General features: G+C 42.3%; 1 protein-coding gene across 1 annotated transcript; it reads left to right on the forward strand.

The window, feature by feature from the left end:
* Nucleotides 1–4,411: 4,411 nt before the first annotated feature.
* apoob (apolipoprotein O, b) lies at nt 4,412–12,394 on the forward strand (the record flags this gene model as incomplete). Its single annotated transcript, XM_080020442.1, has 9 exons — nt 4,412–4,429; nt 4,657–4,767; nt 4,870–4,992; nt 6,887–6,919; nt 7,266–7,320; nt 8,153–8,248; nt 8,862–8,953; nt 10,729–10,818; nt 11,157–12,394. The coding sequence occupies 9 exons, from the start codon at nt 4,412–4,414 to the stop codon at nt 11,211–11,213; spliced, it is 675 nt and encodes a 224-aa protein (XP_079876568.1). The 3' UTR covers nt 11,214–12,394.
* Nucleotides 12,395–15,756: the final 3,362 nt, after the last annotated feature.

Here is a 15,756-nt window from a genome sequence, read left to right on the forward strand (position 1 = left end):
GGTCTGCTTTAGACCACGCCCCCTTTTCCATACGAAGCCACCCAATTCAGCGGACTGGCCCCCGGCACTGAGAGATTAGCTGTTTACAGGTGTGAGACTTACACGGTAAAGATGAGACCAGCGCCTATTGAGGGGTGAGAAAAAGGATGGCCGATGCCATAGTTCTTCTGTCCTCAACAATGGAAGGAGGAAAACATCTGGAGGTCAAATGTGTTGCTCAGCTCAAACAGTCTCAGAAATAGCTTTCTAAGAAAATAAGGGAAATATTTGGAGTCGGGGAAGGGGTTTTCATTCTGTTGGCTTATTTTGGACTTTGGTCAGTTTCCTATTGTACTACTCACTTACTGTATTTAACTGGACATTCTTATAGCGGAAACACACTGGAAGCATTAGACTTGAGGGTTTTAAAGGCGTCTCGGCGCACCCTGCTTTGCACTTTCTTTGAATTTTTAACACCAGGACAAAAAGGCTGTTTTTATTCCATGGGTTTAACTAGTCCTGACCTACCTAGGGAGAAAAGGACATCATGTGAGTTTTCTTACAGCTGTGCTGGCTGCAGGGAGCCATGGCCACTTTCTCACTTTGGAGACCTTTATGCTTTGACACGCATTTAGTTCTGGGTCTAATTTCATGAAACCAGAAATCTACAATATTTTGATAATTAAGTCTGAAAGGAGACCTATTGTGCTCCTTTCTACACAAATTAATATAGGTTTCTGAAGTCCCCAAAATATGTTTTTGAAGTTATTTGCCTAAAATACCGCTGAGATTATGCATTCTAGCCATTCTGACATACCTCTAAACCATCCTGTTCCAAAGCGGGCTTTTTTTGTGGGAGGAGCCACTCTCCCAATTCTGTGAGCCAATGGGGTTTGCACACAAGTTCCGGGTTCTGTGAGCCAATGGCGTTTGAGCATGGCTTCCGTGTGTCATGTATTTACCCCCCAACTTTCACTGATTTCACCTTATCAGGCCACCAAAATCTGTTTGTGAACAAGTTCCAGGCGAGAAATAAGCAATCCAGTTGCTGAATCTTCACTCATATTAGATCTAGATCTTTAAAAGTTTGTTCAGACTTTCATTGCCGTGCTTCAAGCTTGTGGGAGACACGGACATTGCACCGCGCCGTACCGGGACTCCAGCACGCAGGGATTTTTTGTTTCATGTAAACTTCGGAAAGTAGGATAAAATACATCTTCAATAAATACACACATTTTATTGATTTTGTTTGGAGAAACAGAGCAGATCGCACACAACGGCCTACAGTCTATGTACCGCATACTTCGTTTTTTTTTTTTTTTTTTTTTTTCCCTTTTTTTAAGAAAAACATCATCTGCAGTTTTGTGATTTATTCGTCTTTCTTTTAAAAGATTTGTTTGTTGATTTACTCAGATGGAGGGCAACTCTAATTCTACTGAAGCCCTCTGTGACGTCGATCAGGGCAGCAAAGCTGAAAGGCTCATTTTAGGACATGTTTTCTGAAACAGCGGCTCACAAAAAAAGTGACTGGGTTGTCTATTTCATAGTTTGTGTGTTAGTAGGCCCATCACAGAGCCAAATGTATGTGCACAAACACTCTAAAAGTGAGTTTTGCATAATAGGTCCCCTTTAACTGTGGTGAAGCCAGTTTTATTTTTACTTTATTTATTTATTTATTTTGCAACTTCCAGAATGCCCTATAACACATACTGTATATCCAAATATTGTAGGTAATTTAGTTTACAGCACACTATTGTTCAGAAGTATGGACAAAATATAAACACTATGTCCTCCAGTTGGTAGCCAAAAATATGAAGCAGACTATAATGATCTCGTAACATGATCCGTTGCAGTGGTCAAATGCATGGGTCGGTGTCTCCATGGAAACAAGTCCAAAATAACACGTCAGACATTGCTTCCTGTGTGTTTTGGTTCATAGACCTATTTCTCCTGTTAGCTCTCCTCTATCAAGTCTGTCTAAGTAGGTGCCTCCTCTTTGAAGAGGTCCAGTTAAGGTAGAGTTGGTGGGTGGGTGTGTGCGCGCCAACATTTGTTTATGCACAAAGACGCACATATACACACAGATGTGATCGGTTGTGTAAAAAGGTGCATGTACACACTGTGACAATTCAGAAAAATATTGGAGGGTAAGGTAAAAAACCACTACACAATAAGATATTTTCTTTTTATAAGGCCATAAGCAAGGTGAAATGTCATAAGATGTCATGACTGCACTCTACTGTAGTGGCTGCCAGTCTGTCTCCCAGTTATGTGGATGTACTTCTGTCATGTGCCACACGAATCAGTCATTTGATTTCATTCAGGTTTTTTTGTTTTGTTTTGTTTTTTCTTTGTTTGACCGAGAAGAGGTGGTGGCTATATGTAAGAACCTACAAGAAGTTTCCCCATACCCTTCTAGCGCTTGGCATCCTTCCTGATCACTTGACTTATTGATGTCCAAATTCCTTTCTACATGTTCTTGGGTTATGTCCGTGCTGGATCGCGGTCTACCAGCTAACCCTCCAATAAACATGTAACTGCATATGTTTTTTTTTTTTTTTTGTTTGTTATTTTCTATTGGTGAAATGGTGCCCGAAAAACATGGACATGCTGTGTCTTACCCCTTTAACATTAGAGCTTGGGAGTCACAGAGTGACAGTGACCTCTCACCCTGCTAATTGATTGCGATTGAGTCTCTGTACTTAGACTGTGCCACCCTACCATCCGCTGTTCTGAACACATATATATGTATGTTCTTTTGATGACATTATAGAGCGAGTGGCAAGGGACCATCCCACTTACAAGACCAGGTACGGTTGGACCTCAATCAGCACAGTGGGATATTCAAATGTTATCTTTATGAATGGGGTGCAGGGGAAAAAAGGCCTTTTGCAAACAGATGCAACAACCACGTAGGACTTGCTGTGAGAAGGTTCCATCCGAGCGATGGTTCTTTGCCTGGCATCTCGATCTCACAATCCCTGCGAGATAACCAGCTCAGTGTATTGGACCTAGTCATCTCATTTTTTTATTTCTTCTGTTTGCGAGCCTACACTGATAAGGGCTACAGCGCACACTGATGCAGTATCTATTTAAACATTTGTTGTAGGTGTTGAGGCGTCCCATTCTCGTGGCATTTTTTTCACCAAGCTATGCACCAAGCATAACTGTATTTATTTTGTTATGATTTGCATTCTAAATTGAGTTGTTTTCCATCCAAGATGAGAGACTTGGAGGTGTGTGTGTGTGTGTGTGTGTGTGTGTGTGTGTGTGTGTGTGTGTGTGTGTGTGTGTGTGTGTGTGTGTGTGTGTGTGTGTGTGTGTGTGTGTGTGGGGGGGGGGGGGGGGGGTGGTGTGTGTGTGTGTGTGTGCGGTCCCGTGCTCTCGGAACAACCCCCGCCAACAGAGGCATGCCTTTCAGCTCCCTCTTCCTAAAAGTCAAGGCAAATGGCCGAGAGGTGGACTTTACAGGCCAAGCTAGACTGCAGGAGGTGTTCATTAAGACTAAATATTTGTGTAGTTATCTGATGACCACTCTCGGTGAAGGTATCCCATTATCACAGCATCACACTTGGATATCTGCAATGGCTTTCTTCAGCCGAGAGTCCTGCATTGCAGTTTTGATGCAGGAGCATATGGCTATGTTTTTCCTCCATGTGTATACACACACACACACACACACACACACACACAGTCAGTACTTGAAGGTGTATCCACCCGCAGCCGGGATGGGAAATGGTCACCCGCTGTACGTCTTTTTGTCACCAATGTGTCATTGTATTGCGATGTCTGAACTCCAGCTGATCTCTTAAACACTGAACATGCCAAACTCGAGTCTTCAAATGGCCGCCGACGACGTGTAACCTTTACTACTGTCATTATTTGATGCACATTATGTCATAGCGCAGTGTTCTTTATTTCTCTAGCCCTTTTGTCATCTGTCTGAAACCAGTAGGATTTAAAAAAAAGAAGTATAGAATAACGAGGAATAAAACATACCCTGTTACAGTGACTGTATCCGAAAACGGAAGTTAAACGAAACCAGATTAACGCAATTATAATCTGAGTAGTACTTGTTTGGAACAATTTGTAATCCTTTCCAGAAATAAAGGTTGATATTGGTAACCTTTCCACGTCTGGTTGGAGTATGTGTACACACACAAGGACCTTACCTCCAGTCATCAGTGCACAACATACCGAAACATACAAGGTTTTATCTACACTAGGTAACAAACTGTTTTACTTAATAGTCTCCGTGTTTACAATATACATTATGCCAACAGTATAATAGCGATTGCCCATTAAACTTATAACATTATGATGTTAGGTACATAAACAATATTGGATTATAAAATGTAATGCGGTGTTTACTTTCGCCTCTTTTTGATCCCTGACGCTTACCGTAGAAAAGTCCATGACGTCACCGGACGACATGTCTCAAGGCAGGCTGGTAATGACGCGTTGAAATTCAATGAAAATCCACCCGATCACCAGTGCTGTAATGTGAATTATTCTAGAAAACACACGACAATGTTTGTTTGTTTTTTGACAACGTATCGACAAAACAGTAACCAGCATTGTAATCGTAGTATTCGCATCGACTGTTATTGTTGCCGGCGGCTAACGCAATGCTAACCTAGCGGTCACTCGGCCGCACGTGCTGCCCTCTGCCACCAGGTGTCGCTGTCGCTCGCAGGCTCGGGGCTGGCGGGCCTCATGGCCGGGACGGCGCTTGCCGCCGGCGAGGGCAAGAAGAAAACCTCCGCCGTGGTGGCCAACATTGGCGAGGTGGGTCACGGTCCACCGCGCCTTCACGTTACGGTGTGAAGCCCCGTTCCCTTGTTTTGCATTCGCTCCTCTCGCGTGTGTGTGCCCCCTCTTTATCGGCAGCTGCCCTCCCTGTACACCATCCCGGAGCCGCAGCCCAGGCACGCCGAGCCCCGGGCCGCGCCGCTGGAGCAGAGTGTTGCTTCCGTGAGGAAATGGGCCGAGCCGTACACTGACCACATCCAGGTACCGGGGCCGCTCTGGTCGACTGCACCTACAGTTGAGGCCAAGGAGGAGTTGAGAGACTAGGGGGAGGGGAGGGCTATGGAAGTTCCAATTTTTATTTGTTTTCCTTCTCTCTTCTTCTGACTCCATGCCTTTCAGTGGGGTTGGGAAATGCAGTCATGTGCTTGATTGGAACAGAGGGTCCTAATAAATCAGCCGCTAAACTGGGAGCAGCTGTAATTTTCCTGCGCTCGGATTATATTTGCTCCCTTTGTAATAGTTATGCCGCCTTATTCATTACCGAGGAGACGTTGCGTAAATGAAATGAAAGGGTCTTTACTGTTTGCAAAACTGTGGACAAAGACATCAAAACGAATAACCTGACTTTGTTTTTCCCACGCCTAAAGTCAGGGCTCCACCGTAAGCGCTGACTTCTCTTTCCTTCATTCCAAAATATTGCACATAGTGTGATCTGGTGACTATGCAGAATTCTTTCTTTTGGGAGGCAGCAGATTGCTGCCATGACAGCAGCATATTTTATTGAGATTATTGCTCTCATGAAGGGTACAGGAAGCAGGAAATGACGGCGGTGAGTGCTCGGCTGCGTCTAGCAGGTTTCCAAGCAATTGCCTTTGTCAGGAAGCACCAGGTGTGTCCACATCTGACGCACATGTCAACTATGCCAGATCCGAAAACTGCTATGAACCACCTATGATAGCAGCAGTTATTCAAACAAGGTCTTGGGATCTCTTAAAAAAAATCCATGAATTTCTGACAATCACGTGCACGACAGCATCCATTAAGTGTCCTCCTAATATGCTGTTTGAAAATGTGGCATGAGCTGGGTCAAGTCTTGCCTTTATTCAAAAACAATCTGCCATTCCTCTTTTTTTTTTTTCATGGACATTTTTATGCCTTCTAAAGGTTGTTGGCAGAAAACCCAGGAAGAAAGAGGCGCAGCTGCACTCGTGTTCCTTTCCAAGTCTGGGAAATTTGGGCTGTTCCATAACGCTCCAGTCATCCATTCCTGACAAATGATGTGATGTTTTCGGTCATTCCCCAGCATAAATACTGTTGTCATTACATGTATTCACATGAGTTTGGCTCAACGTGACTTAAGCTGACATCACATCCTATGTAGCTGGGCTCAATGTGCCCTCTAAATGTCTGCAAAACCTCAACCCACATATTTTGTATCTTTGCATTTTTTGGGATTGTTGATGCATCTATCCAAACCCTTAGGGCTATTCTCAGGATTCCACTTGTTTTTTTCTCGTATTTTTGCAACACAGAGCAGAAGCCCAGAGGCTGTGTGACACATTCTGACTGTAAGGCCTCTTACAGTCTGACTGAAAGAGTAAACAAAACACATAATTCTTGTACTCTGTGTTTTGTTTTGTCCATTTTTTTTTTAAATCTCACAAAGGGAAGATTTAATTTCTCAGCTAGGTTCCGTTTCACGGTCTGCATCACATTGCAGGAGTTAGAATTGGCAACCGTCACGGGATGTAAAAGAAAAAAAGCATGATCACCTCCATGAGTCAGGGAGAGTTCATGACCACAGTATTCTAACAATGGAGATTTCAAGGAGATTAAAAGCTCTAGAGTTTGCTTTGAGTGGGTCAGTAGGCTGATGCATCCCCAAACTGTGTAAATAAAAGCATTGAAACAGTAAAATGTTGCCATATCAGCAGACACACCACCGTTTGGGTGTAGCAGACATGTTCTTACCCGTACCACTTTATTCCCTTTCTCTATATTTCTCTACTACTGTGTTCCATTATTTTTCTCTATTGGGAAATGTAATTCTTTAATATGTTGATAAGACTAAAATATACATTTAGAATTCAGGGCGTGTTGAGTTTCCAAATTGGTTATGTTGAGTGTCATAAACGTTTCTGTTTTGTTTCTGCAGCAAACCAGTGACTCTGCCATTGGGAAAGTGGAAGTAAGTGTCTCACCGCTGTTCACCGATTGCGTTCACTTTCACCTGTCTGTCTTATGTCAGCCTTTTGGATGACTTCATATAGGTAAAGGTTAGAATTTTAATTTTCGTACTTTATTACTTTTAGGGGTTAAAATCATTTAATGCGCTGCCAAGTGTGTTGGAATCTGTGCATGTGTTCTTCAGTTGTAAAATGCATTATTATTATTATTTAGCACAACCAATCCAGCAGCACTTCAGAGTGAGTGAGAGGAAGCTGTTTTTTGTGGTTCCTAAAGCCACATTAAGCCTGTGTCGTCATGAGATAAATGAGATGTGCTCTGTACCTTGTTTGCTTCACTGGAAACAGGAGGTTTACAAAACGGTGGAGCCCACCTTGAACTCCACAGTCAGAACAGTCACAGGTAAGACACACACATACATACATACATACATACATACACACACACACAGACAAACAGTGCGTTGTCAGTTGTCACAATAACTTTTCTGTTGAGTGGATTTGTTTTGTTAAACACTCTAGGGAGAAATCCTCTTCGTGTCGATTACGCACATTTTAGTATTTTTAGAGCTTATAGAGCTTATTGTGCGTAATTACCGGGTGTCATGACATTTCACTGCATATACGTGTTGGAGGGAGGGGGTGGGGGTGGATGGTTTGGCTCTGAAATACTTTTACAAGAATGATAGGTATGGCTCTACAGGGATACCAGGCCATCATCTCCTTCTGTAAATTTGCCTGATGTTTATTTTGTGCGAACTACAACATATACAGTAAGTCAGTGACTGTCATACAGAGACAGTTACCGCCAGGTTTTGTCTCAATGGAAATAATATGCTTTTGAATGCAAGATTACACGATGAGTCTGAACCAGGTATTTATTCCCAAACTTTTTCATAGGAGTATAAGAAAGAAGAAAAAAAAGCCATAACACATACATTTTGTCGCAGACCCCTTGCAATTGCTTCAAGGACCTATAGGGGGTGTGGGAAGCCCTGGTATGAACAACATATTAAGGGAAAAGGTCACAGCCTTTGTGCTATATAGAAGTGCAGTGACACATAAAGCCCTTTCCACCGTTTTGGGACGGTTGAGAGTGTGTGTGTATTTGTGTCGGAGGACACAGCAGGAAAACCTTAAAGTTTTGAGTCCGATTTGTGAAGGTTTTACCCGAGTGACAGGTTCTCTCTCTCTCTCTCTCTCTCTCACTATCTCGCTTACCCCCCACCCACAAGATGTGTACCAGTATCTGAGCGACCCGCCCCCTGAGCTGTACCCCAGTGTGGGTGTGGTTGGATTCTCCGGGTTCCTGGGACTCTACCTGGCCAAAGGTGACGTGACTGTGTCCCCGTTCCACTGCAGCACACTAACACAGTGACGGCGCCTTATCATCGCGGAGCCACCAGACAGACAAACTGATAATAGGGAGATGGGAGCTTTAGGCTCAGAGATTCAAAGCCATAAGCCCACCAGGAAAATCCAGACAGTAATAGTACAATTATTTTATGCAACTTGGTTCACTTTATGGGAATTTTCCCCATTAGTGACCACTTCTTTGACCATGCATTCCAATTGGCAGTTATTTTTCAATAGTGAAATAAAAATGTTCTAAACTGCCCTTGGGGGATGCATTTTATTTTAGGTCTTTATTTCAAAACATTTTATTTTAGGTTTTTATTTAAAAACCAAATAATCTTGTTTTGCCCGGTATTGCTTAATGAAGGGTCTACCTCTTTACATGAGTTCTTGCTTCGTCTAACAGTAATGGCAGAAGCCTTAGAGCAGCGCCACAGAGAACGGTGCATGATGGACGATGGGGTTACATTGTTTTTCCCTCTGTCTGATTGCATTTCTTTCTCTTTACCATCACTTCCTATTGTTTACTTTTTCTGTCATTTCCCCTTACCTCCCTCCCTCTGCCTCGCTCTCTCTGTCTCTCGCCAGGTTCCAGGGTAAAGCGGTTGGTATTTCCTGTTGGTCTGATGGCTCTTACTGCTTCCATGTTTTATCCTCAACAGGCTGCCTCCTTGTTCAAGGTGTGTGTGCCATAAAAAAAAAATCATAAAAACATACAGTATGGTAGAATAGCAGTGATAATTACTGTTCATAGTAATTGCATTATAATGATAATAATAATAAAAATAGTTGTAGTAGTAAAAATAATAATTATAATTATAAGAATAGTAGTGCTAATACCATATATTGTAATTGCAGAGTCCACAGTGGTCACTACATTCCCGAATCTGTCATCCGTTCTCAAGGCAGTCGTAAAACGTAATTTATTTTGGCTGGAGGTGATCCTAAAGAGACTTTAAAGTTCTGGAGGGGAGCAGAGGAATGGAGCAGGCTATTTCCCTGTACTGGCCCATCAATTGCCAGACTAAGATTAACCTTTCAGGCCCCGTCCCCTCCTACCTCCATATAGAAAAATATGTATGGATGTACACCAATCAGCCACAACATTAAAATATGCCCAATATTGTGTAGCCCCCTCCCTCGTGCCACCAAAACAGCTCTACCCGTGGAGGCATGGACTCCACAAGACCTCTGAAGGTGTCCTGTGGTATCTGGCACTAAGACGTTAGCAGCAGATCCTTTAAGTCCTGGAAGTTGTGAGGTGGGGCTCCCAAGAATCAGGCTTGTTGTTCCAGCACATCCCACAGATTCTTCATTGGATTGACATCTGAGGAATTTGGAGGCCAAGTCAACACCTTGATCTCTTTGTCATGTTCCTCAAATCATTCCTGAACTTTTGCAGTTTGGCGTGGGGCATTATCCTGCTGAAAGGGGCCACTGCCATCAGGGAATACCGTTGCCATGAAGGAGTGTACTTGATCTGCAACAAGGTTTAGGTAGGTGGTACGGGTCAAAGTAACATCCACATGAATGCCAAGGACCCAAGGTTTCCCAGAAGAACATTGCCCAGAGCATCACACTGCCTCCGCCGGCTTACCTTCTTCCCATAATGCATCCTGGTGCTATCTCTTCGTCAGGTAAATGACGCACACGTACCCGGCCATCCTCGTGATGTTAAAGAAAACGTGATTCATCAGACCAGGCCGCCTTCTTCCATTGCTCCATGGTCCAGTTCTGACGCTCACATGTCCATTGGAGGTGCGTTCGGCGGTGGACAGGGGTCAGCACGGGCACTCTGACACCTTTCTATCACAGCAGCATTAACTTTTTCAGCAATATGTGCTACAGTAGTTCTTCTGTGGGATCGGACCAGACGGGCTAGACTTCGCTCTGCAAGTTCAAGTTCAAGTTCAAGAGATTATTTGTCACATACATATACATACAGCGCATCAATGAGCCTTGGGTGCTTATGACCCTGTTACCTATTCATCCGTTGTCCTTCCTTGGACCACTTTGGGTAGGTACTAACCACTACATACCAGGAACACCACACAAGACCTGCCGTTTTGGAGATGCTCTGACCCAGTCGTCTAGCCATCACAATTTGTCTCTTGTCAAAGTGGCTCAGATCCTTACACTTGTCCATTTTTCCTGCTTCCCACACATCAACTTCAAGAACTGACTGTTCACTTGCTGCCTAATATATCCCACCCCTTGACAGATGCCATTGAAACCAGATGAGCAATGTTATTCACTTCTCCTGTCAGTGGTTTTAATGTTGTGGCTGATCGGTGTTCATAGTAATAAAATAATGATAATAGTAGTGTTCATACTAAAACCAGTCGATGTGGCTGTGTCTATGTGCAAGATGTAGCCCAGACAAATCCAAAAGTGCATTGGTCCAAGAGGTATGGTTTGTATGTCTTTATTCAGTATTTATATGTTGGGTTAACAGGAAAGCAGCGGCTCGATTCGCCAGTGGGGTCAGCAGGGTCGCTCGGCTGTGGAGACGATTTGGAAAGAGCCGCCCTTCCTCAGAAAGAAGGTAAGTCTCCATTCAGCCAGTGCATCATCCATCAAGGCGGTGAGCACAGATCAGGCACATCCTGAATGAGTCCCAAAAGGAAGCTTTGGTTCTCATGGTTGGTGACCAACCGCTCACTTTAATGAGAATTGTCACTGGGAAAAATAATTGAACTTATCCAGTAAATAGATAGATGGATAAACGTTATTTAATCAGGGGAAGATCAGTTGAAAGCAAAGCTCTCATTCGCAATGGTACCCCCATAAACCATCACCAGACCACTATAAGTAGTCTTAGTTGCATCTCTCTCGATGTTGTAGCTCACGCGGTGTTTTCTATTTGGTCTTTTTTTCTGGAAGGCTGACAAGATGGAGAACACCGAGAAGACTGAGACCAACAACAACGCCGCCAGCTGAGACACCGAGACACACACACACGCCTGCAGTCATGCGTCAACACACATTTAAATATGTACACACTCTCTTCCTGATCTGACAGTGAACCACTTCACCACGCCTCTATATAATACGTAACGAAACTTGGTCTTCATCTTGCAACCACACTAACACACACACACACTCACACTGTTAATTATGCAACTAATTCCCTATTGCTTCAACAGCTGTTGCCCATTTTTGGGTCAAGCAACAGATATTTACAGTCTAGGTTTGAAAATTGTCGTCATTATGCACAAATCTGTAATGCCGTCTACGTGTATCCTGCTCCCCGTAGCTCTTGTGTGAAATTGGGAAATTCCATCTCGATGCTTCCTGTTCTGAGTTGAAGCTCTCTGAAGTTCTGACAAAGGGCAGGAAAACAATGTCCTCTGAGGTGTCCCGCACCGCACCACTTTGTCTGGTTTCATTTGTCATTAATTGTACATTATGGTGAAACTGAATGATGTCTTTGCAGGCGATACACTTTTCTAATTTATTTAACTATCTAGAAATGACTTTTTTTTTTTGTTTTCATTTTGGTAAAATGTTATGAGCTTGAACCATTTGTTTTTGTTTTATTTGTACTCATTTCAATTTGTTTTTATTTTAGAAATCTCTTAACTTTGGTTTTATCTCATATTAGAAAAATATATTTTTAATCCTTGTCCTTTAATAGTTGTCTATAATAATTTACAGTAATGTTTATGTGAATTTGTTTCCTTCTCTGTAAATGGGGTGGGGGGAAATGCTTATAGCTTATTGTCCCGTCTAGTGGATTCAATCACTTGCTGTTGGACAATGACATTTTTTCCACAATTTAAACATTTATAGAGAATGAAACAAAGACATGGAAGTTCATCAGGTAATTTTTCAATGGCTACTTAATTTTTTTTTTTTGTTAAAATTTTAATTCAATGTAATAACCTTCTATCGACCAAACTTTTTTCCCATCATCTCAGTTTGAAAACAATACTTGACAAACCTTTCTTCCCCAGCTATGTGTGTTTCACCCACTCAATGTTTAATATTGACATTTATTTACGTTTTTTGCAGATGTATTGTATTCAGTATATTGTGAGACAGGAAATGGAAGCCTAAGTTGGGTATGAAGCAAAATATTCTGTGTTGTGATGTCTATATCCCAATACAGTGATAACAAATCAAGCATTTATTTATTTATTTTTAATGTTTATTGAGTCCCCCCCACCACACACAACAAAATATACAATACAACAATATAATCAGTAATAACAGCATCAGACATTAACCCCCCCCTTCAGAATGTCCATAATGGACAAAGAAAAACACAAATAAGTTTAAAAATAATAATAAAGTAAATAAAGGAAGTGAAATAAAATAAATAAATGAATCATAATTATAACAAGAGTTGTAATAACAGTATTCTAACAGTAGACTTTGATGCCATACTTTAGATGTATGTTTTATCAAAGGATTTGGGGTTACATTTTTCTGACTGATAACAGTGAATAAATGTAATACTCGACAACACTACTGCTGCTGCATGAGACTGTTCAGTTGGTTTCCACGGTGGAGGGAGTTCCAAGTCTTTAATCCATGTCCAAATAGCTCTGGATTGAGCAGCCAGATAGTATAAATGAAAGTCAGGTAGGTTTAGCCCTCCTTGTTCAGTGGGACAGCATAGGGTTTTAAGCTTGACTTTAGGAAATTTACCATTCCACAGGAATCTAGAAATCTGTATCCAAATTCTCAAAGAAGGCTTTCGGGGTTGGTGTTGGGAGTGCTTGAAAAAGTTAAAGAAATTTGGGTAGGGTATATTAATTTTTATACAGTTTGTTCGTCCAATTAGGGATAAAGGTAAAGACTTCCACCTTTCCAAATCTACTTCCACTTTTTTAAACAGGTTGTCATAGTGGAGGAAGAAGATTTGGTCTAATTGGTTGGGTATTTGCAAACCAAGCAGCTATATTCATCCAATAGGGAGCACAGGGCAGGGAGAGATGACCTTACATTGGTCAAGTACAACATAATATCAGCATATAGCAAGATGACGTGCGTTTCCTGATCCACGATAACACCCTCTATAACAGGGTGTGCTCTCGCGATGGCGAGGGGTTCAGTTGCCAACGAGAAGAGTAGCGGAGACAAGGGACAACCCCGGCGTGTACCACGTGACAAGGGGAAAAGCGAAGAAATATTGTCATTTGTTCGAATCATCGCTGTTGGATTGAGATAGAGCATCTGAATCATTCGTATTAAATTTGGACCAAAATTAATTTTTTGTAAAACTGAAAAAAGAAAGGACCATTTTAAACGATCAAATGCCTTTTCAGCATCCAGAGAAAGGGCCATTTCAGGGGTATTGATTTTTTTCGGCACAGTGAATTATGTTGAGGAACCTTTGATTATTATCAGAGGAAAGGCGATTTTGAATGAAGCCTGTCTGATCTTTAGTCATAAAGCTAGGTATCACATGCTGCAGTCTGGTGGCTATAACCTTGATAAACACTTTATATTCTGATGAGAGTTGGGCAATGGGCCTATAGGATCCACAGAGTTCTGGATCTTTGCCTGCTTTAACAGAACTGTAATCGGAGCCTGTTCTAAAGTTTTGGGTAGCTGGTGGATCTCAAGTGCATGCTTGAACATATCCATCAGTGGTGTAATCAGATTAGATGCAAATTCTTTGTAGAAGTCCACAGGAAACCCATCTGGCCCTGGCGATTTTCCTCCCGAAAGCTTTCCTATTGCACCTAGAACTTCCTGTTTAGTGATGTCAGCTTCTAGACTGTCCCGTATCTCCGCAGTCAACCCCGGTGTGGTGAGTCCCGCTAAGAAGTTATTCATTTTATATTAGTATCTACACCCTGACAGGAGTACAGGTTCAGGTAGAAGTCCTCGAAGGTTTCATTCATAAGTTTTAGATTATGAACTACAGTGACACCATCATTGATCTTAACTGAGGGGATACATCTTGAGCTGTCCTTTTTTTTAGATCTGCCAGGCTAGTCATTTACCACTCTGATCCCCTTGTTACTAATAATACTTTTGTTTAGTTCTGGCCACCGCGTTTTCAATCACTTGAGTGGTTAGTACGTCATACTCAATCCTTTTGTTGTTTAGCAAGTCGAAAGTCGTCTCATTTTGCGTTTGAAAATGCTCCTTTACAAGATTCTTAATCTCTGATTCATGTGTTTTGGCCTTTAACAAATATTGTTTTTTTCCATGACACATAACTTCTGGTCTCACCTCTTAAATAAGCCTTTAAGGACTCCCACACAGCAGTTGGTGAGGCGGTCGCTCTGTTAATGGTAAGAAAACTGTCAATGTTGTTTTTGATAACTTTAACATAATCTGTGTCATTGAGCAGGTGCATGGGGAATCGCCATAGTCTATGACTACTAGCAATGTTCTTCTGAGCCATCAGGAGCATAAGAGGAGAATGGTCTGAATGAGTTATAGGTAGATATTCACATGAGGATATGAGGTGGATTCTTTCGGCGTGAGCAAGAAATATATCAATTCTGGATTAGCTTTTATGAGCATGTGAGTAAAAAGAGTGTTCGCGCAACAATTTACATCTTTCCCTCCAGGCATCTATAAGTTTGAAATCTAACATTTCTTTTTGGAGTGCCTTAGCTGCTTGGGTTAGGATTTTGGAATTAGAAGATGACTGATCTAAGGATGGATCCAAAACTAGATTCATATCTCCATCTATAACAAGCTCATTAGAAGGACACGCAAGTTTGAAAAACAGACTTTGGAAAAATTGAGGGCAGTCATAATTCAGGCCATAAATATTAGTGTTGCTAGGCAGCATCGGATGGTGGTCTGTAGGATGACTCTGGAGGCCCAGAAGAGGAAGAAATTGAAAGAAGAGCCAAAGATAAAATGGTGGAAGTTGAAAAAGGAGGAGTGTCGCATGTAATTTAGGGAAGAGGTAAGGCAGGCAGTAGGTGGGAATGAACGGTTACCAGATGACTGGGAAACAACTGCAGAAGTGGTGAGGGAGAAGGTCAAGAAGGTACTCGGTGTATCATGCGGGAAGAGGAAGGAAGACAAGGACTCTTGGTGGTGGAATGAGGAAGTACAGGAGCGCATAGAGCAGAAGAGGTTGGCGAAGAAGAAATGGGATATTCAGAGAGATGAAGAAAGTAGACAGGAGTACAAGCTGATGCGGCGCAAGGCGAAGAGAGAAGTGGCAAAGGAAAAGGCATGCGACGAGTTGTACGAGAGGTTGGACAGTAAGGAAGGGGAAAGGGACTTGTACTGATTGGCAAGACAAAGGGACCAAGTTGGGAAGGATGTACTGCAGGTTAAGGTGATGAAGGATAATGATGGGAATGTGCTGACTACTGAGGAGAGTGTGTTGAGAAGGTGAAAGGAGTACTTTGAGGAGTTGACGAATGAAGAAAATGAGAGGGAGAGAAGAGTGGATGATGGGGGGATAGTGGATCAAGACGTGCAGCAAATTAGCAAGGATGAGGTGAGAACAGCATTAAAGAAGATGAAGAGTAGAAAGTCAGTTGGCCCAGATGACCTA

Source organism: Zeus faber (genome assembly GCF_960531495.2).
Source record: "Zeus faber genome assembly, chromosome: 19".
NCBI lineage: Eukaryota > Metazoa > Chordata > Actinopteri > Zeiformes > Zeidae > Zeus > Zeus faber.